Source organism: Artemia sp. Qi Xiang Cuo, chromosome 7 (genome assembly GCF_049724085.1).
Source record: "Artemia sp. Qi Xiang Cuo chromosome 7, ASM4972408v1, whole genome shotgun sequence".
Lineage (NCBI taxonomy): Eukaryota > Metazoa > Arthropoda > Branchiopoda > Anostraca > Artemiidae > Artemia > Artemia sp. Qi Xiang Cuo.
Genome location: NC_142800.1, coordinates 34,445,173 through 34,471,822, shown reverse-complemented (window position 1 = coordinate 34,471,822; position 26,650 = coordinate 34,445,173). Strand labels below are relative to the sequence as shown.

General features: G+C 37.2%; 1 protein-coding gene across 3 annotated transcripts in view; it reads right to left on the bottom strand.

Annotated features, from left to right (window-relative positions):
- Window positions 1-10,516: 10,516 nt before the first annotated feature.
- LOC148950195 (endoplasmic reticulum lectin 1) overlaps window positions 10,517-26,650 on the bottom strand; it is a 69,440-nt gene continuing 53,306 nt past the window's right edge. Inside the window, exons 8-10 of one of the 3 annotated variants that reach the window (XM_089092211.1) lie at window positions 22,066-22,190; window positions 19,138-19,255; window positions 10,517-13,450 (exon numbers count right to left, since the gene is read on the bottom strand). In XM_089092211.1, the coding sequence (XP_088948337.1) occupies window positions 13,025-13,450; window positions 19,138-19,255; window positions 22,066-22,190 (669 nt within the window). In that variant the 3' untranslated portion in view covers window positions 10,517-13,024. The remainder of the gene's footprint in view (window positions 13,451-19,137; window positions 19,256-22,065; window positions 22,191-26,650) is intronic. The other 2 variants (XM_089092214.1, XM_089092212.1) reach the window with 2 other exon arrangements.

The following is a 26,650-nucleotide window of genomic DNA, read 5'->3' as shown; positions in this document are numbered from 1 at the left end:
CAGCTACGCACCCTCCTCCTCCATCTCAATCTATTCAAAGCCTCCCTCTTTACACCTCCCAGGAAGTTCTCATTTCCCTTCAATCTTTCCTTAAAATTTCCTCTCGCCCCAAAATAATACGACCTTCTTTCCGCTTAGCCCTAAATGGTTGGCAGTAAAGGATAATCTTTGGCAATCTGTCATCCTTCATCTGCAGAACGTGCCGTAGCCATCTCAACCTTTCTCTCGTTGTAGGCCTAGAAGACGGGATTAAACCACACTTTTCGTATAGCCTACTAACTGAAATACAGTCAGTCAGTCGGGTACCTAAAACAATCCGTAGGCAATTTCTCTGGAAAGCATGTAGTAAATCTTCCTCCGTTTTTCGAAGTGCCCATGCTTCAGAATCATAATTGACCACTGTCTTCACTGTAGCGTGGCAACTAAAAAGTATGTTTCTCCTTATATTTTGTGGAGGGTTTATGGATTAAACAGGGCAAATTTGGCAACTAAATGTATGCTTTTCCTTATGTTTTTCCACCTAAAAACTTGTAAGGTAAGCAATAAATCTTAAAAGTCATATTGTAGAATTAAGAAGCATTTTTTTTCAATTTGAAATATTCAGCATTTTTTTTTCAGCGATAAAGAGGCTAACAAGGATTCCATGGGGACGGGACCAAGGTGTGGAGTGAACCACACTCTCTCCTATCCCATTGTTATTTTCATCTCATCTGAATCTTAGCCAAATATGAAAGAGATATTAAATAAATAAAATATACTCAGTTAACCAAAAGCTACAGTTTATTAGCAAATCTTAGAGATAAAAAGCTAGTGTCAAAGTATGAATTAAGATATTGACATATAAATGAAATGTAAAGTACAACCAGCTATATATGCATCACATTTACAAAGCCTGACTTGCCGAAAGCGTTTTCTTCTAACATGATCACCTGCCATGATACTGAAACAGCAGGCGCTCAAAAGAATGTCTGTATACATTTCTCAACAGAAAATTAGCGCAAAGAATTGCCAGATCCCAGTCTACAAGCTCTATTAGAGTTGCTGTCAGAAGTAGTTGTGAGACGCCACGATCCACTTCTTTTAGTACCATCGCCAGTAAAACTAGGGGGTATGTACTTCCTACCAGGGGCCTTTGTATCGTAACCTTCCCATAAAAAGTTGTGAAAGCAACAACAAGCTCTCACTATTAACTTTACTGTTTCCGAGCAAGCATATATAGATATATTTTGATCATGAATTCCTGAATTGTGTGAGTATAATTTCATCATGTTACTGGAAATGCATCATCAAGCAGTTCGTGGTGACGAACTGTAAGTAAGGAGCGGTTAGGCGCATTAGTAACTGAAACTTTAAAAAAGATTTTGATACTGAAAAGTGCATCAAAACAATATGGTTTTTATGTTGATTCCAAATATATAAGATTCATACCGTTAACCATCAAAACCTACGAGCCTGAGAAAATTTGCCAGAGTTACGAAAAAGGGGGAAACACCCCCAACAAGTCAAGCATTCTTGTTGACAGTTACGCCATCACATCAAAGAATCCTGCTGTAGAGGTTTCGAAGCTCCTATCTACAAGAATTTTAAATTTTAAATTTTTGACCGAAGAAACATCACAAATGTGTGTTTATCTGTTTATCTGTCTGTTTTTCCAGGAATAATTGTATTGAACCGATAGTCCTAAAAAAATGGGAGAGCGATAGGCTGATTTGAACAGAAATTAAAAGTTCCCGTGCTCTTCCATGGGGGGAGGATTTCCCCGTGAAATTTGAAAAATGGTCAGATATGAAATAAAAAAAACAATTTTTTTGAACTCAAAATAAGGAGAAATAACAAAACTCAAAACGAACAGGAATTATTCCGTATATGAGGGGGGAATTCCTCATCCCTCACTCATCCCTCACTCTTTACTCTAAAGTTGGACTTTTTGACCCATTTCTTTAAGAACGACTCCTGAAATACAAGGTCTGTTGAACTCGAATGAGAAATATTTTTGAAAACTTAAATACTCTAGCGTAAAGAGAGATTATTAAGGAGGGGGAAACCTCCCTCTCATATACAGAATAATTTCTTTATTTTTAAATTGTAACGTGCTCCTTAACGTGCTCCGTGCATGCTTTTAAATTGCTCCTTGCTTTCAGTTGATGAAACTTGTTTTTCTTTCTTTCTTTTTTTTTAATCACTAACTAGGACATGTTTCTTCCATGACGAAAACTAGGACATATTTCTTCCAGTTTCCATGACGAAAAGTAGGCGAGGAAAAATTCAGACTCCCATCTCGTATAATTTTACAGAGAGAGCTTGAGCTGAATACTCCAACATCACTTTCATTGCTGCTTCCGATGTGTGCAAATGTAAATCTGTGAATGGCGATACACACTGCCAACATCACCAGGCTAAAATATGTTTTGTGATTAAATTACTGAGAGCCAGGGACACCAGGAGCCACTATTCAGATATGTTTGCCATCTGTTGCTCCAATGCAATTTGGAAATTGCAGAGTCTTCAGCAATAGCTTGAAACTCACTTTACGGTTTGGTGGTTTCATGTTTTCTTTCCCCAGTTCCGTTGTCATAGCCCTAGAAGTTTTTTTTTTTTTTTTTTTTTTTTTTTTATTATTATTATTATTATCATTATTATTTATTCTACACAAAGTGGAGTAGTCTGAACTCAACGCAGTTTCTTTCTCTGTGTGAGCAACCTTCTGCAAGGAAATGAAGTATCATAGATAGCGTTTCCTATGGTGATATTGTTGGCCTACTTGATCTTTTTACAAGTCTGGTCGAACAAGTCAAACTGAGAATAAAAACTGGTCGGCTCCATCCTGAGGTACTCAAAATACTTTTCATAGTCAACAGACAGAATTATTTCACGAATGAAGGTACGGTATGGTAATTACCACAAGTTAGACCAGAATTGTACTTATAAGAGCCTCATTTAGAGCTGTCTCTTCACTATCAAATGCCTGACTTTTTTTCAGTTATTTTTCAGTGATTAACAGACCAGGCTTGGAAAACACTCTCAGGAGGGATTCTAGTGGTGAGCACGCACACTAATATCGTGGCAAACTCGTGTAGGTAATTCTGAGACCCATATTATAAGACTTGAGAGGATCAGTGTTTATTGGAACTATAGATTCTCAATTGGAAATCTGTAGAGCCATGATAGGTTCAGCTGCTGTCGAAGCATGTCTAGCATTGACTATTAAAACTTCGTGATGTGGACCCCACAAACTGGCTTGATTCTGTTATGGCTGAATCAAAGGGACTGTATCTTTACTTGCATCTACTGATGCAGATTGAGCAGCCAGCTAGGCCAAGTCCATCTGTCTTGCTATTTTACTCTCAACTAGGAGAAGATCGTCAGGGGAGATATACATTTTCCTCAAAAGTGGATCAAGGTATGTGGCAAATCGTGTCTGGTGTAACCTGAACAAAGGTTACAAAATTAGAGAGCATTTTATCCAGCAAAGCCTTTCGTGTTCTTCAGCAACGTTTGAGAATTCACCATGACTAAACGTAGTTTGAAAGCAGGCTATGCCAAGCTATGGATTCCAAAGTGTCACAAACTTTTCTATCCTTTCCACATCTTTTCTTGTAACTTTGCCACGGTTTAGAACAACATAGAAATGTTCTGTCCATCGCTCTTTAATATTTCATTATCACTAATTGTGACCTCGTTCCTATCTTTGACTGGATCAATCCCAGATTGGCTATTCTTTCTCAATTTTTTAACATGCCAGTACAGTATGTTACTATTATACCGTCTGAATACATCTTCCAGATATTCAGCACTTTTATCCATTTTCCACCTTCTTAATTCACATTTTAATGCTTTCTCCGCTTTCCTCATATTCCCCATATTTCCATATCGCTCTATCACTTGAATAATTCGTGTACAAACCCCTCCTCCTCTTTACTAAACATAAACCATCCTCACTAATATTCCTAACTGCTTTTTTAACTTTCCTCCCTAAAACACCATCAGTGATTGCACAAACTAATTTACTAAAATTATTTTATTCATCTTCTACATTGTCAAATTTTAGACTCTTTGGTTTAGCCTTCAACGGTTCCTGGAAAGCTTCTCTTAAATTGTCATCATGGAGTCTATCAACTTCATAGCTTCCTGGAAGGTAGTATATTTCAGCTCTAGATTAACCCTAGACACTACTAGAAGGTCATCTTTACTTTTAACATCAATAAAATCACTCCTATATTTCCAAGTGTCTTGTATTGACCCTGCTAGCCTTCGGTTTACAGTACTACTACTACTACTACTAATAATAACTCACCGCAGCACCAAGCCGCCTTAGCCCAACACAGCTATGCATGCTCCTCCTCCATCCCAATCTATTCAAAGTCTCCCTTTTTACACCCTCCCACGAACCTCCCATTTCCTTTAAATCTTTCTTTGTGACGTCCTCCCACCCCAGACGACGACAACCTGCTTTACGTTTATCCCTAGGCGGTTGGCCGAAAAGAACAATCTTCGGCAATCTGTCATCCTTCATCCGCATAACGTGCCCTAGCCACCTTAACCTTTCTTCCATTATAGCCCTAGAAAGCGGTATTGAACCACATTTTTCGTACAGCCTACTGTTTGAAATACGGTTAGTCAGCCGGGTACCCAGAACAATTCTTAAGCAATTTCTGTGGAAAACATCTAGCAAATCTTCATCCACTTTCCGGAGCGCCCATGCTTCCTAGCCATATTTGCCTACTGTCATCACTGTAGCTTTTCATATTCTAATCTTGGTTTGCAGACTTATCTTCCTATTCTTCCAAACTTTTTTTAACTGTAAAAAAACACCCTAAGCCTTGGCTATTCTACTTTGAAAATCTTCACTGGTCCACCATCTTTACTAATAATACTACCAAGGTAATTAAAGCTGCCCACCTGATCAATCTTTTCATTACCCAACGTAACCTTTTCATCTTCATTTATTCCTAGCCTTAGTGACTTACTTTTCTTAACGTTAATTTTCAAACCTATTCTAGCACCCTGAACTCGCAAAACCTCTAAAGGTTCATTCGTTTGGTTCATTCAAGTGATTTTGCTCCCACTTTCATCTAGGATGCTTAAATCATCAGCATAATATAAATCCAGGAGATTTTTTTGTCCCCATTTAATTCCGTGGTCTCCCATTGTCTTTCCTGTGCTCCTTAAGACAAAGTCCATCAAAAAATCCATATAAGGGAGTATAGAACACAACCCTGATTAACTCCTGATTCAATACAAAACCAGATGCTAACCTCATTTCCTACCTTGACCGCAGCAGTGTTATTCTCGTACATAGCAGTAATCACTTTAATTTATTTGTCTGGTATACCAAACATGGATAAAACCTTTACTAGAACTCTTCTATCAACAGAATTGAACGCTTGCTTATAATCTATAAAAATGAGGACCAAAGATATTTGACAACTCAGGCATTTCTCAATTATTAACCTAAGAGTGAAAATTTGGTCGAAATATCCTCTACCTTTTCTGAAACCGCACTGCTCTTCTCTTAAAACTTTGTCTACGGCATCTCTTGGTCTAAAAAGTATCATATTACTAAGTAATTTGCTTCCGACAGAGACCAGACTAATGCCTCGATAGTTACCACACTCAATTTTATCACCTTTTTTATAAAGTGGCTTAATTAAGGCTTTCCTAAAATCGTTAGGTACTTCCCCCTTTTCAAAAATCATATTCATAATCTTCAGTAACTTCTTTCTAACCTCAGAGCCACCATATTTAAGAAACTCATTTACCGCCCTGTCTGGACCTGGAGCCTCATTATTTTTTTAATACTTTTAGTACTGTGGCTAATTCTTCCTCACAAAATAAATCTTCCGTCACATCCAAGGTATCACAAACTTTTTATTTTCCTCTATTTCTTTTCCTGCAACTCTATCTCGGTCTAGCAAATTCTCAAAATGTTCTGCCCCTCTCTCTTTAATTCTTTCCTTATTGCTAATTGTGGCCCCATTCCTATCTTTAACTGGGCGAAGTCCAAATTGACTACTCCCTCTTAATTTATTAACATGCCAGTAATTTTTCTAAAATCATTCCAACCATCTTCCACATTATCAAATTTTAAACTCTCAAGTTTAGCATTCAACTGTTCCTGGAAAATTTCTCTCAAATTCTCATCCTGGAGTCTACCTCCAGGTAGACTCCACAACATCATAACTTCCCGGGAGGAAGTTATATACCCTTCCGAAATTTCAGCTTTAAATTAACCCTTGACATGTCTTACCATCACGTGAATACCATGTTAACTTATGAGCCATTTTATGACCACACACCGTATTGGTTATAACTAGATTGTTATACCTACAAAATTGCAAAAGTCTGTATCCATTACTGTTTTCTTTTCCTACAACAAATTTACCTATGCTAGGATACTATTTATTCCTATTTCTACCTACCTTGGCGTCAAAATATCTTAGTAAAAACATCATATTTCTACCTGGGATCCGGTCCATTTGGTCCTGTAACTGTAACTAAAATTTATCTGAGTCACTAGTATCTCCATCAGTCGGTTCTACAGGGGCTTATACTACTATAACTGATACCCTGAACTTTTTAGTCTTAAAATGATAAATTTGTATTCTATTATTAGCCTAAACAAGACTTAGCAGCTTCCTTATTCATCATGAGCCCTACTCCATGTCTATGTACCCCATCCTTCCTGCCTAAGTAAATAAATTCTATATCACCTAATTTCATGCTTCCTACCCCTGGGATATGACTTTCTGAAACTCCTAGTAAGTCCAGTTCGAATCGTCTGAATTCGTCAGTCAAAATGTCGATATGATGATCACTTTTTAACGTCGTAACATTCCAAGTTCCAGTTTTCATGATCTTTAAATCATTGAAATTATTTTGGCCTCAGGGAAAGCAATGATCCTGGATACCAGTCCAGGACGGGGATCACATATCTTCTCAATTCTACATCAAAGTTCTTAAGCCGGCTTAGAACCGGACAGCAAGAAGTCCCTGGGACCTCCATGAATGGAGGCTTTGTGCAATCCTCGGCCCATCTTGGTCATAACATAGTTTTCAGCACTTGGCGATGCTCTTCTATCAATAAGAGTTGAAATCTTGCACAGACAATCTCAAGCCTATTACCCTCGACTCGTTATATATTCATGCCTACAAATATTATGCTACTACGGGGAGGCTGCCCATAGTAGATAAATTAGCTAGGAAGAGGTTCTTCAGCCCGAAGACGCCCGTCAAAACATACTAAGCCCAGAAGATTGTCCATTAATCAGAATCTCATGCGAATGCTGTGTCGTTTACTAGGCTATAATTTCCTCGAGGGGCACCACCTCTCAAGTGGGAATAGAGTTGACCGCAGGGTTCCCAGTCTTGCAAGTACCCCTGAAAGGGTCGAGGCAGCCCTTTACAGAAGCCGTTGTCCATAGATCTGGATCTTACGCCCTGCCGCAGTTGTCCTCCTATAGAGGATCCTCCCGCGATGGTGTTCTGCATCACCATGCAATTTAACCCATGACTGGGAGGCTTGTAACTCATGAAAGTTGGGGAAACCCCGGCGAGCCCTATTGAGGCTACATTTGAGGGGCCTTGTTCCTCCTCCACCTGTATTTAGGACCCTGGGTGAGGGTGCCCCAGTTTCTATTATGGACCCCCAGGGACAAGGCCCCCCTTGGTCCGTGCCTCCTATGGAGGTACCCTACATATCTGTAGGGCGTTCTCCTATCGCCACCTGGGGACACACCGAGTGGCCTGGGGGAGGCTAGGAGTATAGGTTAAGACAATAAAGCCAAAACAATAAAATGAAAGCACTTTTCCAAAATGATGATAGAAATTATGGTACATAAATGTGAAATCAAGGGAAAATGGAGACCTAAGTTTTTATTTTTACTTGAGAAAAGAAGAAGCTAAAAATAGTGTTTTTACCACTGTTTTAAATATCTGGAGATTCAAGACTATCAAATCAAAATTTCTGGATTCTCTAAAAAATTGACAGTACAGAAATATAATCAAAGAATTCTTCACAGTAATAGAAATCATAATAAATTTAATGAAAATTTCTAATAAATATTTTGGTCATCTCCAGTTTGGAAACAATTATTTCCACTGGTTTGAAATTTTGCCAACAAGGGGAAAGTAGATTACACTTTTAACTATTATTTATGTTAATTAGGTGGGGACATTAACTTTAGTCTTGTATCTTTTTACACTAAATTCTTAAAGATATCTTTTCAACTTTTACACATGTGATATGTTTATTATTTGAATTCAGAAATCAAGTTTTTTTTAGAATATTTACATGGTTTATAGAGAGGAGGGGGTAAATTACCTGTTTAAAAGGCAGGGAAGTGTTTTTTTTTCTGAATATCTTAAGTAATATTTAAAGCACATTCACTATTACAAAGTATGGTAGTAGGTTTGTATTATTATTATTTTTTGGCTTATTTCCTATCAACAGCTGGCCAACAATACCAAATAATGATAATATATATATAAAAAAAGCTCACTGATAGATGGCAGAAAAAGCTGAAAATAGTCAGCTATTTCCAAATATCGTTTCCGTCATCAATGTTTACATTTTAATATTTGGTCCAATGTATCGATTTTGAATATTGTCCAACACTACTAGCAGAAGACTGGCTCGCTGCGGTGCCGTCAAACCTATTTCTGGCTTAATTTAACTGTAAACCAGAGGCGTTCTTAAAGATTTGCTCGAGAATATTATTTGCGACGCTGTCACTTACACAGAACATGTCAATGGAAAGACTGTAACTGCAAACGATGTAGTCTACGCTCCGAAGCGTCAAGGTCACGCATTGTACGGATTGGTGATTGATGCTTTCCATTCGCTTGTGAACTTACCAAAGAGGGCTGTGACAGGGGTTGTACGAGAGGGAGGGGGGGGGGGTTGTGAGCCTCAGATTCAAGGTTTTCGACCACGGAGATTGTGACGGTACCCTTTTCATGCTTCCCAACCTTTCCACTCCAGAAAATATAGACACAAAAGCACATAGATGTAAAAATAAGCTTTCAAATGAACCCTTGAACAGCTCTATATGATGTTCCAGTGCCCCACTAGCGGTGAAGAAAAAAAGGTCACATCAGTGCTTGAGTCACATTAACAAAGCAAAAAGAAAAAAAGAGTTTCCTTGTTGTTCAAGGTTGGGGACTGCCTCTTACTAGCAATCCATTCTTTAATCCTTACAAAAGGAAAATGACATAAAAGTATTGATACTTTTATAAGTATCATATTGAGTGTCGACACCCGGTACTTTTTTAGTATCCCCAATAACCATTTTAACTATCTGCAGGTTTTAGACCATCTTGTTTTTGGATTAGAGTCCGGATTTGAGTTGACTCCGGTATCATCAAAGAAACCTTAGCCTACTAGAAGAAGATAATGGGCTCAGTGACAGCTTCTTTTTCAAAATTGTCAGTTTTAATTAATCCAATCTTACTAGCAAAATGTAATGGGATCAGTTAGTTTCTTTTTTTCGAATTTTTTAGTGATAAATTAATCCAATCAAAGGTCAAACTAAAGATCCTCTACTTCTATTTTCATAAAATATATGTTTTTTCTGTGCTTGGCACTAAAATAGTTTTAGATTTTCGATTTATACTCCAATAATTTTGTACAGCCCGTATTCCCTAATAGAAGCTATCTACTAGTAGAAATTACAAATCCCTGAATTATTCCACTTTAAACAAGGGCAACTTACCTATCTATCTACTAAAAAAATTGGTGTCGAGAAGGGGGGAGGGGGCTTTGGAGATACCACGGGTCAATTGTCGACAAACCTATATTTCTGCTAAAAATTTTACAAGGAAAATTTGGGTTTGGGCAGAGAAGGAAGACGGAGGAGTCATGGCTCCTCTTCTTTTGCCTTCAGCTTGTTGTTTTTGCACTCAAATCAGGATTAAGTTAGTTTTTGTACCAAATCAGGACTTTGCTCGTTTTACGCAGTCATTTATTTGATTTTTAGTTCCTGTGTGTAACACAACAGTTAAGTATCGGTGGTCGACATTGTTGAACTGAAATATCTTATTATTGAATTTTTGGCATAAAAAAATTGCACCATTTACTTTTATCAGCTCTTTAAAAAGTATTGAATGTAAAAAAAAGTATCTTAGTTCAAAATGTGATTTTCTTGTCATGGAGCAACTTGCGTCTATAGGCTCTAGGTGGTTATAGAATCTAAACCATCTTTTTTTTGCCCATATAGTAATTAAATGTAGCTTTCCAAAATGTAATACAACATTCATCAATCAGGGACTTTTATTGTCTAATCCTGAGTTCTCTTTAGACTCTTAAATTAAAGAATTACTACATTTCCTCTTGTGTTTCTATTAATTTTCCGCTAATTTCTTTAGTTCAGAATAGGTACAGTGTTTAAGAGGACATTCAACAAAATTGCCTTGCCCTAGAATTCACACAGAACCATCTAGATTTTCTCCAAAAAAATCAATAATAAAGTTTCGGAACATTTATGAAAGAAATGTGGTTTCACGATTTTCTATTTCGCTTCTTAAAATAATAAATTAAAGCCATACTTTATTGATAATTATTAATTAATATGAAGTAATGGATGCTGGTGGTGTTTTGTCTAAACTAAGGTAGCTAAGATTAATATTTGGTTTGGAATGAGGGTTTTGAGTTGATCGTAGTGTCTCTTTTTGTTTTCATCCTGAGAGTTATTTCTTTTCCGTTGCATTATGTATTATAGTGTTAATTTGTCATGTAGTGACAATTAAAAAACTTGGAGAAATCATTGACTTAGTTAAAGTTTTTACTTGCTATGTAACCATTTAACTCCGTTTTATTTATAAATAGAAAGGAAGTGTAGTCTAAGAATTCATTTTATTGACCTTGAGAAATTTTCCTGAGAATTTATAGGAGCTAGACCCTTGCGACTTTCTTACTGGCATTAAAGTGAAATCAACAGAACAGGGAAAATAAATCTACAAGAGACAGAATTATTGCTACTGCAATACAGTGTCAGTGAAGACAAACTAAAAAACATACAACAAACGAGGATGGTGTTGACTTCCCTCAAATTCCCCAAAAAGGCTATATTTGCATTATGTTTTACTAGAACAAAATGAATTTAATTCTTGCAAAAGGCTGTTTTTTGAAATTGTAGAAACATAAATAAATATTGTAAATATACGAAAATGAATGGTCAAATAAATTAGACAATAACAGAAGGAACCTAGACTTAATTTTTTTTTAAATTGTCTTAAAAACTGATATTATTGAATTATTCATAACTGAATTTTTTTACATAGCTGAATTTTTTACTTAGAACAAAAATTTATTTCTTTTTGCAGTCTTCTTTTTTCATTAAGCAATCAATAAAATCCATTGTATTTGTTTCCATTAATCCGCAGAAAAATATATTTTGCATTCAAACTTTAATTTCTGTAAGTGGGTTTCATGTCAGCAAGAAGAGGGGAATTACTGCACATGCAGAGACGGGACTGAAATTTGGTATGGAATATTATACAAGATGATTCATGATAGAATATTAAGCAATACAACAATTCTTACATAATGCTATTCATTATACAGAATGTGTATTACTACAAATCAGACATCAACAAAATATACTACATGGGTTTTGGCACTCCAAATCTGGAAATAAGTTGTTTGTCTTGGTTACCGAAATAGATAGCGGTGCGTCATTTACAGTTTGGAGCACCATATCATGCCCAAGTTGTGATAACAGGAAAGCCTATGATCCATAAACTCTTATGTATAATACGTAGAACCATCATACACGAGAACACGATCCGTTTTCAAGAGAGAAAAAAAGACTGTTCTCTTCTTTCCTAGTTTCCATAAATGTTGGAATTGTTCCAGAAATCAAGTCATTTCGGGCATGTCCATAGACCCTTCAAAGGCCCTCTTAATGAATCTGCCAGATTTTCATTAAAATTAGAAAAGATATTAACATTACATTAAAATAGCATGCCAAAAGTGAACAGGTTTCTGTAAAATCATGCACAACTTGCCAAGTGACTTCAAGTGTTAAAAACACAGATACAGAACATATTCAAAGCCATCTAATAGGACTAATCTGAATTGACTGATTACAAACTAGATAAATTTTACAGGCATGCTGTTTTGTCTAAATGTTTTTGGGTTTTCTTTTGTTAGGCAGAACTTGTATAAATTTTGAACTTATACAAGTCCCTCCCGTCCTCAAATAAATTCGTGCATACGTACCAGCTAAACAATTACCTAGCCTGATAAAATGAAAGAACTTTTAAGATTTCAATTTTCGGTGCTTCAAAGCCCAAAAACATGATCACCTATGCTTACATATCCCAAAAACATGCCCAAAAAAGCCCGAAAACATGATCACTTATATTTACGTGTTTATATCTTCGATACAAAAATATGAAGTCTTGAACTTTAAAGAGGCTTTTTGAATCTAATACAAAAGGAAATTTTTCAGAAGATGAAATATATTGAAGCTTAACAAATTCAAATCACATAAATAGTCAGATACGCAAAATATAATTCGTATGGAATTTCACAATTCCAAAGCAAAAAGTTTGATTGCAAACACTATGAGAGAACAAATACAAAGAGTTCGGCACCTGAAGGGATGTCAGACGATGTTAAATTGACTTGATTGGAAATCCTTAAAACACACTTCAGGCCTCAGCTTTGTACCCTTATATCCTTCCACGGAGTCCTTCGAGCCACCATAGGGAAGAAGGGGGATTCCTATCATAACTGAGTTTGAAGAGACTATAAAATTTTATCCAAAGGCCCTTTCCCTCCGACAGAGTTTTGACTAGAGTCTAAGGTGGAAAAGTTTCCTAACACAGAATGGTTAAGTGACAAACCATAAAACTATTTCGTCAACGGATCCTTAACGTCGTCAGCTGATTTTATTTACTCTTTGTCCGTGATTTTTCTTTTTCTTTTTTTTTTTATATAAAAGAAGCTTTTATAGAGACACATACATACACTGTAATTTTTCAACTCATTTATAAATACAAAATATAGCAGTTAATTTGTAAGTCACAAATTAACTCTTTTCTTAAGAACGTCCTGAAGATCAATTTCCCCATTTTCATCAGCTTCTTGTATCAGGGGACATAAGAAACCAGCTTCAACACCAAGAACATATTCACACTCATGAGGTTCCAACAAGTACAAAGAAATTGCATTTTGTGTTAGTCCAGGTTCTTTACACTTAAGCTTCACTTCAACACTCCTTGATTTGTTCGTAATGTCACATACACTACCCCCCGTATAGTACTGGGATACTTGTTTCCGTTCTGAATGTGGTTTTGGACGTTTATTCGGATGCTCTTGGAGCCATTGCAAATGCTTTTCTCTGTTAAAGGATCCAAGATGAATAACAGTTTTAGTGCCGTCTCCCTCCTCATGGAATTGGTTTACTTTCCTTCCATAACAAAACTCGTACCGCCACCAGCCAGTGCCCTAAAATTGACAAGCTTATTGAGGCATCTTATACATTTAAATGTCAATTCTTTTTCACGTGCCATTCATAGAAAAATAACTACAAGAAAAACCCACAAGCAAAGGAACATCAACTGGAACATAACGTAACATACATAACGCTCATCTTAACTATCCTTTAATTGATTTCAATGAAGTGCTAACACAAATAAGCCATTAGGTAATAAGCCTTAGTTAAAAACTTGAAATTCTACATATTTTTGTCAATAAAAATATAATTTTACAGTCCTAAAATTTATATCTCCCTTCCTTTTTCACTGAAATAAAGTCTAAAAGTGAATCATTCTAGATAATATAAGATAAAAGAAGTATAGCAAAAATCTTAAATTTTCAAAATCGACTAGAGTTGATATTGAAATGTGGATAGCACATATGGAATACGAAGAGAAATTAGAGTTTTTGAGTAGAAAGAATTTTTTTGTCCAACTCTGATAGCAATACCCAACTAGTACTTTGGGAGCTAGATTCTTTGAGAGGTAACATAAAATGTTGAACTTTATCATCTAGATGCAAGCCCCTAATACTAATCAGCAAGGCCATATCCAGAGGAAGGAGGCGGTTAGGTTGTGTTTTTCCGACTGAATTGTTTTTCCGACTCGTAAAAACGTAACAAAACTGAATATAACGGATTTTGACGCGTTTTTACCCCCCCCCCCCCTCCCACACCCAAAAAAAAAATCTGGATACAACCCTGCTAATCAGTATCACTTTAATTTGTTCCGAAGTAATTTTATCTTTATGCCCGTTCTAGCTGTCTCTTTTTCGTCTTTTTTTTATAATAGTGAGAACATATATCATCCTTCGCTGAATTTTATGCATTTTGGAGGTGTATGAGCCTTATATTTTCTTAGTGATTATTTATTCATTGTGCTGTCCGAATTGTTTCAATAAATATTTCAATATTTTAGACATATTTAAAGTTGAAGTATTTTGGGATTTGACAAGGAATAATAGACAGCTCTTATCTTTCAGATCCAATTCACATTAAAAAGAACATTATTTTTATTGATTTGACAAACCTGAAACTATAGCCTGGTGGAACTAATAAAATCCCATCGTTTTACAATATACATTTTTCAGATTGTATGTGGCTTCAAAACAGCTTTTAAATTATTTGAAATTATGAGTAATTCCTAGATGGTATTTTATAAAAACATAGTAGGTTAAGCAGCGTTCCGTTGCACGTCTAGCTAGACATCTATGCTGAGACACCTGTCAAGGCAGCACCCATTCACACTTAATATTCATTGCTTAGCTGAATGACTTGCAGCCAGGCCTCCAATCCTACAACCTAGAACTCGAAGACTCCAATGTCGGCCAATCAAAGGGCTTCTGTTATCGCAATCCTTTTTATATGGGTTTAGATTTTTAGTCAAACGACATCTATGTGTGCCCATGGAGACGTATACGCTTAGACACGGGCATTTAGCTAGAACTATGCCTTGGCAGTGAAGTCCAGTTGGACATGAATGGAGACATGAATACACAGGATTTAATCTCAGATGCTGCTATTTCAGTATTAAAAACATAATTGAAGAAATTCTTACAGGGAAGGTACATAATTAAAAATCAGAAATTTTTATTCAAAACAATAGGAACGATTTACAACTAAATACATAGTCCAAAGGCTCACTCCAAAGGCTATTTCTAGCTTCTATCAGCTTTTATATCTCTATCAGCCCTGACGACGATGAGCTAGATGTAAAAGGTTGGAGATGCTCCGGTGCCGTGAGATGGTTTAGGGTCTCCGCTCCACCATAAGTTCCTTTCTCCGTCCCTATCCTCAACAAGTGGCATTAGTGTAGACCTTTCATGAGTTTCGCTAACCAAAACTGTGACTACTAATAGCGCTGCAGGGTGACCTTGAGGAGTGGCACTTCTCGAGGAAACAATAGCCTAGTAAACGACACAGTATTTGCCTTTGATTCTGACGAATGGGTAATCCTTCTGAGTTTGGTCTATTTTGGTGGGCTTTATTGGGCTGAAAAACCTCTTCCTAGCTAAGTAACCTATTATGGGTTGCCTCCCCGTAGTAGCATACTACTTGTAGGCAAGAACATATAATAAGTCGGAGGAAATAGGCTTGAGATTGTCTGTACAGTATTTTAACTTTTGTAGATAGAAGAGCTTCGTCAAATATGGACAACCATGTTGTGATCAAGATGGGGCCAGGATTGCATAAAACCTCGATTCAGCTGGAGATCCTAGGGACTTCTTACAGTCCGGTTCTAATGCGGTTTAAGTGCTTCATGTACACTTGAAAAGATACGTTAGTCCCCGTCCTGGGGCCATTGCTTTTCCCGAGGCCATAATAATTTTAAGGATTTAAAGAATATGAATGTTGCAGCTTGGAGTGTTACAACGTTAAAAAACAACTATCGTATCGACATTTTGAATCACGAATCCAAACGCTCCGAACACTTTTTGTATCCCAGGGCAGGAAACACAAAATTAGGTGATTTAGAATTCATTTACTCAGACAGTATGGATGTGGTGCATAGATAGGTAGTAGGGCTCATTATGAATAAGCAAGCTGCCAAGTCTTGGTCAGGTTGGAAAGGTATTAATAATAGAATGCTAGTCGGTCATTTATGACTAAAAAGTGCAAACGTATCTGTCATAGTAGTATATGCCCCTGTAGATAGACGGTGATGACTATAGTTGACAGACGGCGACAGTAGTGACTCAGATGAAATTTACTTACAGCTACATGAACAAATCCAGGTTCACAGGTAGAAATACGGTATTTTTGTTAGGGGATTTTCTCAAGTAGAAATAGGGTATTTTTGTTTGTTTTATTTTGATTTTATTGCCCAGATCGGTAGAAATAGGGATAGATGGTATTCTAGTCAAGGTGAATTTGGTGTAGGAAAAGAAAACAGTAATGGTTACAGACTACTTCAATTTTGTAGGTATAGCAATCTATTTATAACCAATACAGTATTTGGTCATAAAATGGCTCATAAGTTAACATGGTGTTCACATGATGGTAAGACAGCTAAACTAATTGATTATGTTACAGTAAACCGAAGATTGGCAGGATCGATACAAGATACAAGGTACATAAAAGGGCTGTTATCGATGTTAAAAGTAAAGATAACCATCTAGTAGTGTCTAGGGTCAATTCAAACCTGAAACTTAGGAAAAGTAACTACATTCCGAGAAACTATAACGTCAATAGACTCCAAGATAAGAATTTGAGAGAAATTTTCCAAGAACAGTTGAATAATAACCGGAGAGTTTAAAATTCGACAATGTAGAAGATAGATGGAATAATTTTGACGGTGTCTTAGGGAAGAAAGTTAGGAATGCATCTAGGAATGTTAGGGAAAAGGCTTTATGTTTAATTTATGTTTAAATCTGAATTAAGGAGGTGTAAAGTAGAGGCCATGGGTAAAATTGCCGAAGATCTGGAAGATGCAGCCAGACGGCATAATAGTACAATATTGTACTGTTATATGAATAAATTGATAACGAATAATCAATCTGGACTTATCCCAGTTAAAGGTAAGAAAAGGGCCACAATTAGCCACAAGGAAAGAGTTAAAGAGAGATGGGCAGAACATTTTGAGAATGTGCTAAACCGTGGATGGAGTTACTGGAAAAGATATAGAAAAGAAAGAAGTCTGTGACACTTTGGATGTGAAGCAAGATTTATTTTGCGAGGAAGAATTATTGACAGTACTAAAAGGATTAAAAATAATAAGGTCCAAGGTGCTGATATTGTGGTAAATGAGTATTTAAATATTTTGGTGGTGAGGTAAGCGACAAGTTACTGAAGATTATGAATATTATTTTTGAAAAAGGGAAAGTACCGATCCATTTTAGAAAAACTCTAATCAAACACCTACATCTAAAAGGTGATAAGAGTGCCTGTGGCAATGATGAGGATGTTGACTTAATTCCTATCGGTAGAAGTTTATTTTGTGTAACAATTCTTTTTAGTCTTAGAGATTTTGTAGAAAAGAATTTAAGAGGAAAACAGTGTCATGTCAACAAGGGGAGAGCATGCGTGGTCCAAATTTTCACTTTTAGACTAATAATTGAGAAGTGAGTCATCAAACCCCTTTTTTCCTCAGTAGCATAGATTATGAGCTAGCGCTTGATTCGGCTGATAGAATAACTTTCAAAAAGGTCCTATCCTTGTATGGTGTATCAGATTAAAGTGATTACGAGAATAACACTGCTGCAGTATTTACGAGAATAACATTGCTGCGGTTAAGGTAGGAAATGAGGTTAATAGCTGGTTTCTTATTAAATCAGGGGTTAAGCAGGGTTGCGTTTTACCCCTAATTATATAGATTATTTTGATGGACTTTGTCTTAAGGAGCACAGCAAAGGCAATGGAAGAGCATGGAATCAAATGGAGATGTAAAACTCTCCCAGATTTAGAATATACTGATGATTTATGCATCTTAGAAGAAAATGTTAGCAAAATGAATGAACTTTTAGAGATTTTGCGATTTTAGGGTGCAAGAACAGATTTGGAAATAAATTTTAATTAGATTGAGTCGCTAAGACTAATAATAAGTGAAGATGAAGAGGGGTTGGGTAACAAAAAGGTCAATTGAGTGAATAGCCAAGGCCCAGGGTGGTTAATTTCAGTTGAAAAAAGTTAGAAAGAATAGGAAGAGAAGTCTGCAAACCAAGATAAGAATATTGGACAGGGCTACAATGATGACAGTGGTCAAGTACGTCTCTGAAGTGTGGGCACTAAAAAAAAATAGTAACATTTGCTCGATATTTTCCAGAGAAATTGCCTAAGGATTGTTTATTAGATACCCGACTGACTGACCGTATCTCAAACAGTAAGGTGTACGAAAAATGTGGTTTAATCCCACGGTCTAGGGCTATAATGAGAGAAAGGAAAAAATAGCTAGGACACGTTCTGCGGATGAAGGATGGCCGATTGCCAAAGATTGTCCTTGTCAGCCAACCGTCTAGGGCCAAACGAAAAGAAGGTCGTCCCCTAATCGGGTGGAAGGATGTCGTAAGGAATGATTTAAGGGAAATAGGAACGTCTTGGGAGGGTGTAAAGAGGGTACAAGAGAGGCTTTGAATATATTGGGATGGAGGAGGAGCGTGAGCAGCTGTGCTGGCCTCAGGCGGTTTGGTGCTGCAGTCAGTTGTTAGTAGTAGTATCAGTTTTTATTAGCCTTGAGTTTGTAGAGAAGAACTGAAAGTGCTTTGTAGCATACATTTTATGATGTTTTTTGTCGTTACAAAAAATAACTAAAATATTTATGATAAAGTAATTGTTGTGATCTGACAAAGCAAAACTATCAGGCAGTAGAAAATAAATTGAGAAATATCCCATCCAGTTTAAAAGCAGAAAAAAAGTCAAAATAGACAAGAACTATTTCCATTATTGAAGCCACAGCAAGCATACACTTGAGAATGGGGACACCCTTATATAATACCCGTACAAGAGATTATTCCATGAATAAGAAGAAACAAAATCCCAAAACAAGATAAGTTACATCTACAAGTACATCTACGCCAACAAAATAGGGCTCTACGCTTTGCGGGTTATTCAACAAACATATCAGTTTTGGTTCTTTGAATATTCATTGAATATCTGTTCAAGCTCACTGTGGAACGCATATTTTCTTTGTGACATGATCTAAGTCCCGATACAAGATACTCACCCCATAAAGACAGTAGTCCCCTTTTAAGAAATCTTCAATCAACTTCTCATCAACTGGGTGCTGAACTGGGGGTGCTATTTCTGGCGATCCGGAAACTTCTCCTTTTCCACCCTCTAACCTAGAAAATCATTATACACTTAGATATTTTTGCATAAAAAGATTTTCACAGAAAATCTTGTAGTCCCGAGGTTATTAAATAAACTGAGGTAGAAAATTACGATATTTGTGATGTTAACTTATGATTTATGGCTTGGCTAGCTTGCTGAGCCTTGCTCGCTTTGCCATACTCGATCTACTTATTCGAAAAAAACTGTTTGAGCTAAAATTTAGGATTGAATGTTTTTCAACAAGAACTTCTTTTCATATACAAAAAAACTCTTTCGCATGCTCGACCAATAGTCCGCGTAGCGCAGATACAGATCTCCTGATTCCCTGTCTTCGACCGAGAGTGCTATGCCCCGTTGAGGGCAAATCATGCGACTTTTCCCGTGCTTTTCACCCAGATTTCTCCAGGTGCCCATTTGCAGCTAGATCGACTTGAACTATGGTCTATGTAGCGCAAGTATCCATCTCCTGATTCTCTGCCTTCGGTCGAGAGTGCTATGCGTCATTAGGGCCAAATCTTCCAACGCTTCCCGTATTCTTTCTCCAGACTTTCATTTGGAGCTGGGTTGACGTTACCTATGGTTTATGCAGCGCAAGGACTGATCTTCTAATTCTCTGCGTGATTGGGGGCAAATCATACGTCACTTCCTGTATTTTTTCTCCAAGTGCTCATTTAAAACTGGATTGACTGTGCCCGAGCTTGGAGAGTCACCGCTGACCCCAGTCCCAAATCAAATAATCAGCGACACCACAATTCGATCACCAGCCCCGAAGGACGAAGGACATTTTAAATACTAGAACAATCATAACGCTGAGGAGTACCCATGTTCATAGATAAACCGAATCATCTTGGAATTGAAAAGATAATACAGAAGACTATCAACTTAGTATCAAAATGACCTGTGATTGCGCATTGGATTGATCTAGCAATACAGAAACCGGGGTTCGATCCTAGCTGCCACATGGCTGATGGGGAAAGGAACCTGTCCGTTAAATAAATTCGAACGAAATATATGGATGCCAATGCACCCCAAATGGCTTAAGAGGAACATTTTTTATTTCTTTTGGTATCCAGAAAGAAATGACTTGATTCAACATCTTCTAGTTTGATTCAGCAGACAAAATAATTATTTTGAGATGCTGATACGTAATCTCCAAGCAATTCCAGGCATTTGATTTTAATCAACTTAAAATAACAAATCCATGAAGATTTTTGGCAAAATTTCTTGCTATGCAAGTACACGTTGAAGTACAAAATTCCTTGTTTTTTTTTCTAATCATCATTTTCTTCCATTTCCTAGCCTGTTACTATAGTAAAAGGCACCCAAAGGATGAAATTTTGTTTGAAAACGGGCTATCTGTTTTAGATATCGATTAGTCTATCCATTTATGGCACATAGAGTGTCGAATCGATCTTTCAGTTTCTGGGTCCTTGGGCAGGGACAGCTAGCAAGCCTGTCTCCTAATCCTGCGGCAGCTGGAATGAGACCCCTATCCTCATATTGCCAAACAGAGCATCAGTCCACAGTGTTGCCACAGCTATCCGGTTTGCCTGTATGTATAGTTGTATCTATGTACACTGGAACGGTAAAGCTTGTCAAGGTAGATAGAAATAATCTCGTGGCTTAAAATCAAATTAAGGTGTTAAGTAAGTGAGTATATTATTTCCCAGAATGTTCTCTACTTCTTAGATAAGATTTAGTTTATGATCATGGTTGCAGTAACAGCCGCAACCAAGAAGAGAGTGAACCGCAACCCATAGTAACCGCAAGCTTAAAAAGCGCGTTTTGATAAAAACTGTCAAGGGAGAAATTTTGGGAAAAAATGGGCCCAAAATCTAAAGAAATGCAAAAAGACTTTATCTGAATAATTACTTACTGATGACGCTGTTTAAATTGCCAGACCTTTTGGTGATCCACCCATCCTTTTGAATGTGCCGCCTGATTATCTGGAGAATTAAACAGCTCTAAATGAAAGAACTAGTTTCTAGTAAATAAAAAGATGTGTGGTACATTAACAAAGGTTTAAACATTTTATTGAGACAAGAAAAACCGTTTTTTTTTCAATGTCTTAATTTAAAAAAAAATTCCGTTATTTATGTATTTTCCTTTCATTTTATTTATAAATGGAAGACACTGTGGTCTAAGAAATTATCCAATTCGTTTACAGTCATAAAAACTGTCATAAAAACGTTTCCTCCAAGTATTTTTTATATGCCTATCAATTTACCTTTACATTTATGTCTGACTGGTTTTAATCAACGAAATTTTCTATCCGTTTCAAATAACCATTTTTCGTATCTTACTTAATTTATTTTAGCGCGTTTGAGAAATAAATAATTTTTCGTCTATTGAGTTCCATAACAAAAATGCCTCGGACAATTTTTAAATGTTTCAATCTTCTAATAGGGAATAAAACAACAACAACAAAAATAAAAGAGGAGAGGGAAAGACAATGAAGGCGAAACTGAGATTGGGCGGAGGAAGAGGGAGAAGACGGAGGATAATAATAATTGCAGGAGCAAGAATTAAATTAATGTTGATATTAAAGGATTTTCCATTATTCTATGAAGAAACAGACGGAGAAAACATTTTTCACAAAAAAATGCAGAAAAAAAGACATAATACAATTTCAACATTTAAATGCAATGTTAAAGATATGAAACCTATTTTCAAAGGCTCTGTGACTCAGCAGGCATAGACTGGGAAAATGAATCGAAATGGAACCTATACATTCCAGCTTTCGACCGGCGAAAAACGATCCATAAAATAATAATAAAAGAAAAACTAATTATATCACTTGAAGCATCAATTAACAACTTACTGTTTTTCAGTTGGTTCTCTTGATTTTGCAGTAGTTAAAAGCGTTACTAGGTTCTCGCTATCTTTAGGTCCCAAAGCCCTTACTTCAATCTGAATACCAGAATCGGAGCCAAGTCCAAATGATTCCTATTAACACAATAAAAAATGACAAAGCTGAACACTAACGTAGAAATATGCCAAAAGTAAAATCGAGGCAGAGGTCTAAAAGTGAATCGTTGGTATTAGCACGTAGGCCAAAGCGTATTCCCCCAAGTAGAGACTCTTTTGAGAAGCATACAAACATTTTGTACCAGAATTAATAAATGAATTTATATAAGAAAATTAGAAATCCGAAGACTTTATTTTAATTCCCAGAAAAAAATTTTTCTTCAGGTTTCTCAAGCCCGATGTCCTATTTTTGGAGCTAGTGTCTATCCACAGTGGCAGAGCGTCAGAATCATTATTTTAATGCAAGTGAGAACTGCATGAAAGCGAACTACTTCCACGCCAAAGGGTCATACTATGCACAACCCCAACCCATGAAACCCTCGGTTAAACAAATACTAGCCTACGAATCGTCAAGTGAAAAAGTCTAGGCAATCACCTAGAATAACTTAGGATAGGTATATTACCCATGGTGCTAGGTACTGAAATGGTTGCAAGAGCAAGAAGCTTCTTCATTAAAGCAGTATGATAACTAAGGATTCAAACTATATGAAATATGTGGAAATAGCAAGAAGCACAAGTTGTTTTCACTTTAACTTAAAACACATGGTAAAGTTAAAGGATCTGAGTACGGTTGACACTTAATGTAACAATACTGGGTGTAACTAAGGATGTTCCAGGAGCACGGGGACTATAGACACATCGGGCAGAAATACAAGAAGTCTATTGATAAATACTTTAAAGGTAATTTTGGCCATAAATCTTGATGATGACATGAAAACAAAAATCTTTGTGAAAGAAGTTGTTCGATCTCATCCAATACCTGCGCCATGAAAGAGTGGCTTAGGTTGATTGAGCACGTCCTCTAGACGGACACTACTAAATAGTCCATAAGGAGAAGACTTGTCATAAAAAGATAAAGAAAACAGGAAGATACGCTAAAAGTTTTAAGGATAAACTCCGCAATTTGAAAGTAATTTTTGACATAAGGCTTGGTGATGACATGTCAACGTAAATCTATAAGAAAGAATTGGTTCGATCACACCCAATATGTTTATCATGAAAGAGCGGCGTAAGTGGCTACCGCAAGTGCTTTAAAGGGCGGATATTAAATATTCCGTAAAGGAATAAGACAGGAATTAAGCTGAAATGAGATCATAATGATAACATAGAATCTTGAAAAGCCAGAATGTGGTTTCAGAGGCAACGCTATAGCGTTGCCTATAGTAAAGGCCATACGGCTCCAATGTTTTATCATTTATTTTTTTTTTCTCAGAGGCACTTCATATGGAAGGGGTCGTCGTAGAAACTTCAAAGGGGGCTCAATCGATTGGAAATCGAGAGTTCTAGTTCCCTTTTTAATAGTCAAAAGTGATTGGAGGGCAACTAGCCCTCCCCCACGCCCATCATTCCCCCAAACACATCCAATCAAAATTTTGAGATAGCCATTTTGTTCAGCGTAGTTGATTTCCAGATAGAAAATATGTTTTTGAGGAGGACAATCCCCCACAACCCTTAGGGCAAAAGTTTTAAGTTATGCCCTGGTGGTATATAAGGTTTTTATAGAATAAGTTGTCGTAGAAACTTCAAAAAGATTTTTATACAAGGCTTTGTTGTAGAAACTTCAAAAAAGGCTCATTCGATTGAAAAATTCAAAGGGCTAGTGCCCTTTTTAATAGTCGAAAGTGATTTGAGGGCAACTAACCCCCCTCTCATGCCCACCTTTTCCACAAACACATCCAATCAAAATTTTGAGACAGCCATTTTATTAAACTTAGTTTTAAGTTCTGAAAATTAGGTCTTTGAGGATGGCAACTCCCCCAGAGCCGTCAGGGGAAGAGTTGTAAGTTATGTCCTGGGGGCATATATGGTTCTTATGGAAGAAATGCTCGTATAAACTTCAGAGAGGGCTCATTTGATTGGAAATTGAATTTTCTAGTTCATTTTTTAAGCGTCAAAAGATATTGGAGGATAACCAGCCCCCCCCCCCAACCCCTTTTTTCCCAAATGCATCCAGTAAAAATTTTAGGATAGCTATTTTGTTAAAAATACTTCAAAGATCATGTAACAAAAATTCCGGTGTCGACATAACCCACCATGGCCTGGGGGCAGGCGTTGGAAGTTATCTCCTGGGGACATATGGGTCTTATGGAAGGAATGCTCATATTAAATTCAAAGAGGGCTCATTTGATTGGAAATTGAAAGTTCTAGTTCACTTTTTAAGATTCAAAAGAAATTGGAGGGCACCTACCCCCCCCCCCCCCCTCCAAGCCCTTTTTGCTTAAACCCATTCGATAAGAACTATGAGACAGCCATTTTTTTTAAATAGTTCAAAGACCATATAACGAAAACTCAGAGGTCAACACAGCCCCCCAGGGCCCGAGGGCAGGTGTTGTAAGTTATGGCCTGGGGGAATATATGGTTCTTATTCAAGGGATGCTCGTAAAAAATTCAGAGATGGCTCATTTGATTGGAAATTGAAAGTTCTAGTTCAGTTTTTAGGGTCAAAAGAGATTAGAGGATAACTAGCCCCCCGCGCCCCCTTTTCCCCAAATCCATCCAATAAAAATTATGAGAAAACCATAAGTTAAAAATTGCTCGAAATTCAGATAACAAAATCTCAGGTGTCGTCACAACTCCCCCAGGGTCCGGAGGAAGGTGTTGAAAGTTATGCTCAGGAGTATAGATTGTTTGCATGACATGGATTCAAGTATAAACTTTAGATAGGGATCATTTGATGGGATTGTGAAAGTTCGAGTTCACTTTTTAATAGTCAAAAGAGATCCGAGGGCAGCCAGCCCCCCTCCCTCCCATGCCTTCTTTTTCAAAATCCATCTGATGAAAATTTTGAGATAGACATCTTGTTAAAAATAGTTCAAAGGTCAGATGAGAAAAAATCGGGTTTCAATAGAACCCCCCAGGGCACAGGGGAAGGCGTTCTAAGTTATGCCTTAAGGGCATGTATGGTTCTTATGAAAGGAGCGTACAAACTTCACAGAGGGCTTATTTGATTGGAAATTGAAAGTTCTAGTTCACTTTTTAAGAGTCAAGAGTGTTCAACTAGTCCCCCCCCATCCCCAAGCTCTTTTTTTCCCAAACCCGTCCGCTACAAATTTTGAAATAGCCAGTGTTTTAGAAATTTTTCAAAAATTAGATAAAAAAAACACCCCCCAGAGACCGGGGGATAGGCTTTGTAAGTGTCGTCCTGGGGGCGTATATGGTTCTTATGAAAGGGATGCTCGTATAAACTTCAGAGGGGGCTCAATTGATTGGAAATTGAAAGTTATAGTTCAATTTTTAAGAGTCAATAGATATCCAAGGGCAACTAGCCCCCCCCCCACACACCCTTTTTTCCCCAAGCCCATCCGATAAGAATTTTTATAATAGCCATTTCATTAAGAATAGTTCAAAGGTCAGATAAGAAAAATTCCTGTGTCAAAGGAGCCCGCCAGGCCCCGGAGGCAGGCGTTATGAGTAATGCTCTAGGGGCATATATAGATCTTATGGAAGGGGTGCTCGTGTAAACTTCGAAGAGGGCAAAATTTTGATATGGACGTTTTGTAAGGACAGTTCGCGGGCCAGATAACAAAAAACTCCGGTGTCAAGACAGCCGTCCAGGGCCCGAAGGCAGACTGGGTAAATTAAGCCCTGGAGGCATTTGGTGCGTTCATGGAAAGAATGCCCGTATAAAATTCCTAGAGGGCTCAGCTAAGTGGAAATTGAAATTGAAAATTGAAAGTTGAAAATTCACTTTTTAAGAGTCAAAAGTGATTGAAGGGCAGCTAGCCTCCCCCCACACTCCATTTTTTTCCCAGAGGCACTTCATATAGAAGGGGTCGTCGTTCAGACTTCAAATTGGGCCCAAGTCAAGGGAAAGTAAGAGTACTAGTGCCCTTTAAAAAAGTCAACAGGGGTCGGAGGGAAACTAGCCCCCCAAACCCTTTTTCCCCCAATAAATTTGATAAGGAAGTTGAGGTAGCCATTTTGTTAAAAATAGTTCAAAGATCATATAATAAAAACTCCTTTATGTATGGTCATTTCGTTAAAAATAGTTCAAAGATCAGATAAGAAAAACTCCTGTGTCGACACCCCCCCCCCCTCAGGGCCGGGGCAGGCGTTGTAACTATTGCTCTGGGGGCATATATGGTTCATATGGAAGGTATGCTCGTATAAACTTCATAGAGGGTTCATTTGAATGGAAATTAAAAGTTGTAGTTCATTTTCTCAGAGTGAAAAAAGATCAGAGGGCAACTAGCCCCTCCCGCCCCCACACCTTTGGGTGTATCGGATGGATAAACCCATCCGATAAAAATTTCAGGTGACCATTGTGTTAAAAATAGTTCAGCCATCAGATATTAAAACTCCAGGGTCGACACAACCCCCCAGGGCCTAGGGACATGCGTTCTAAGTAATAATTAGGGGATATATATGGTTCTTATAGA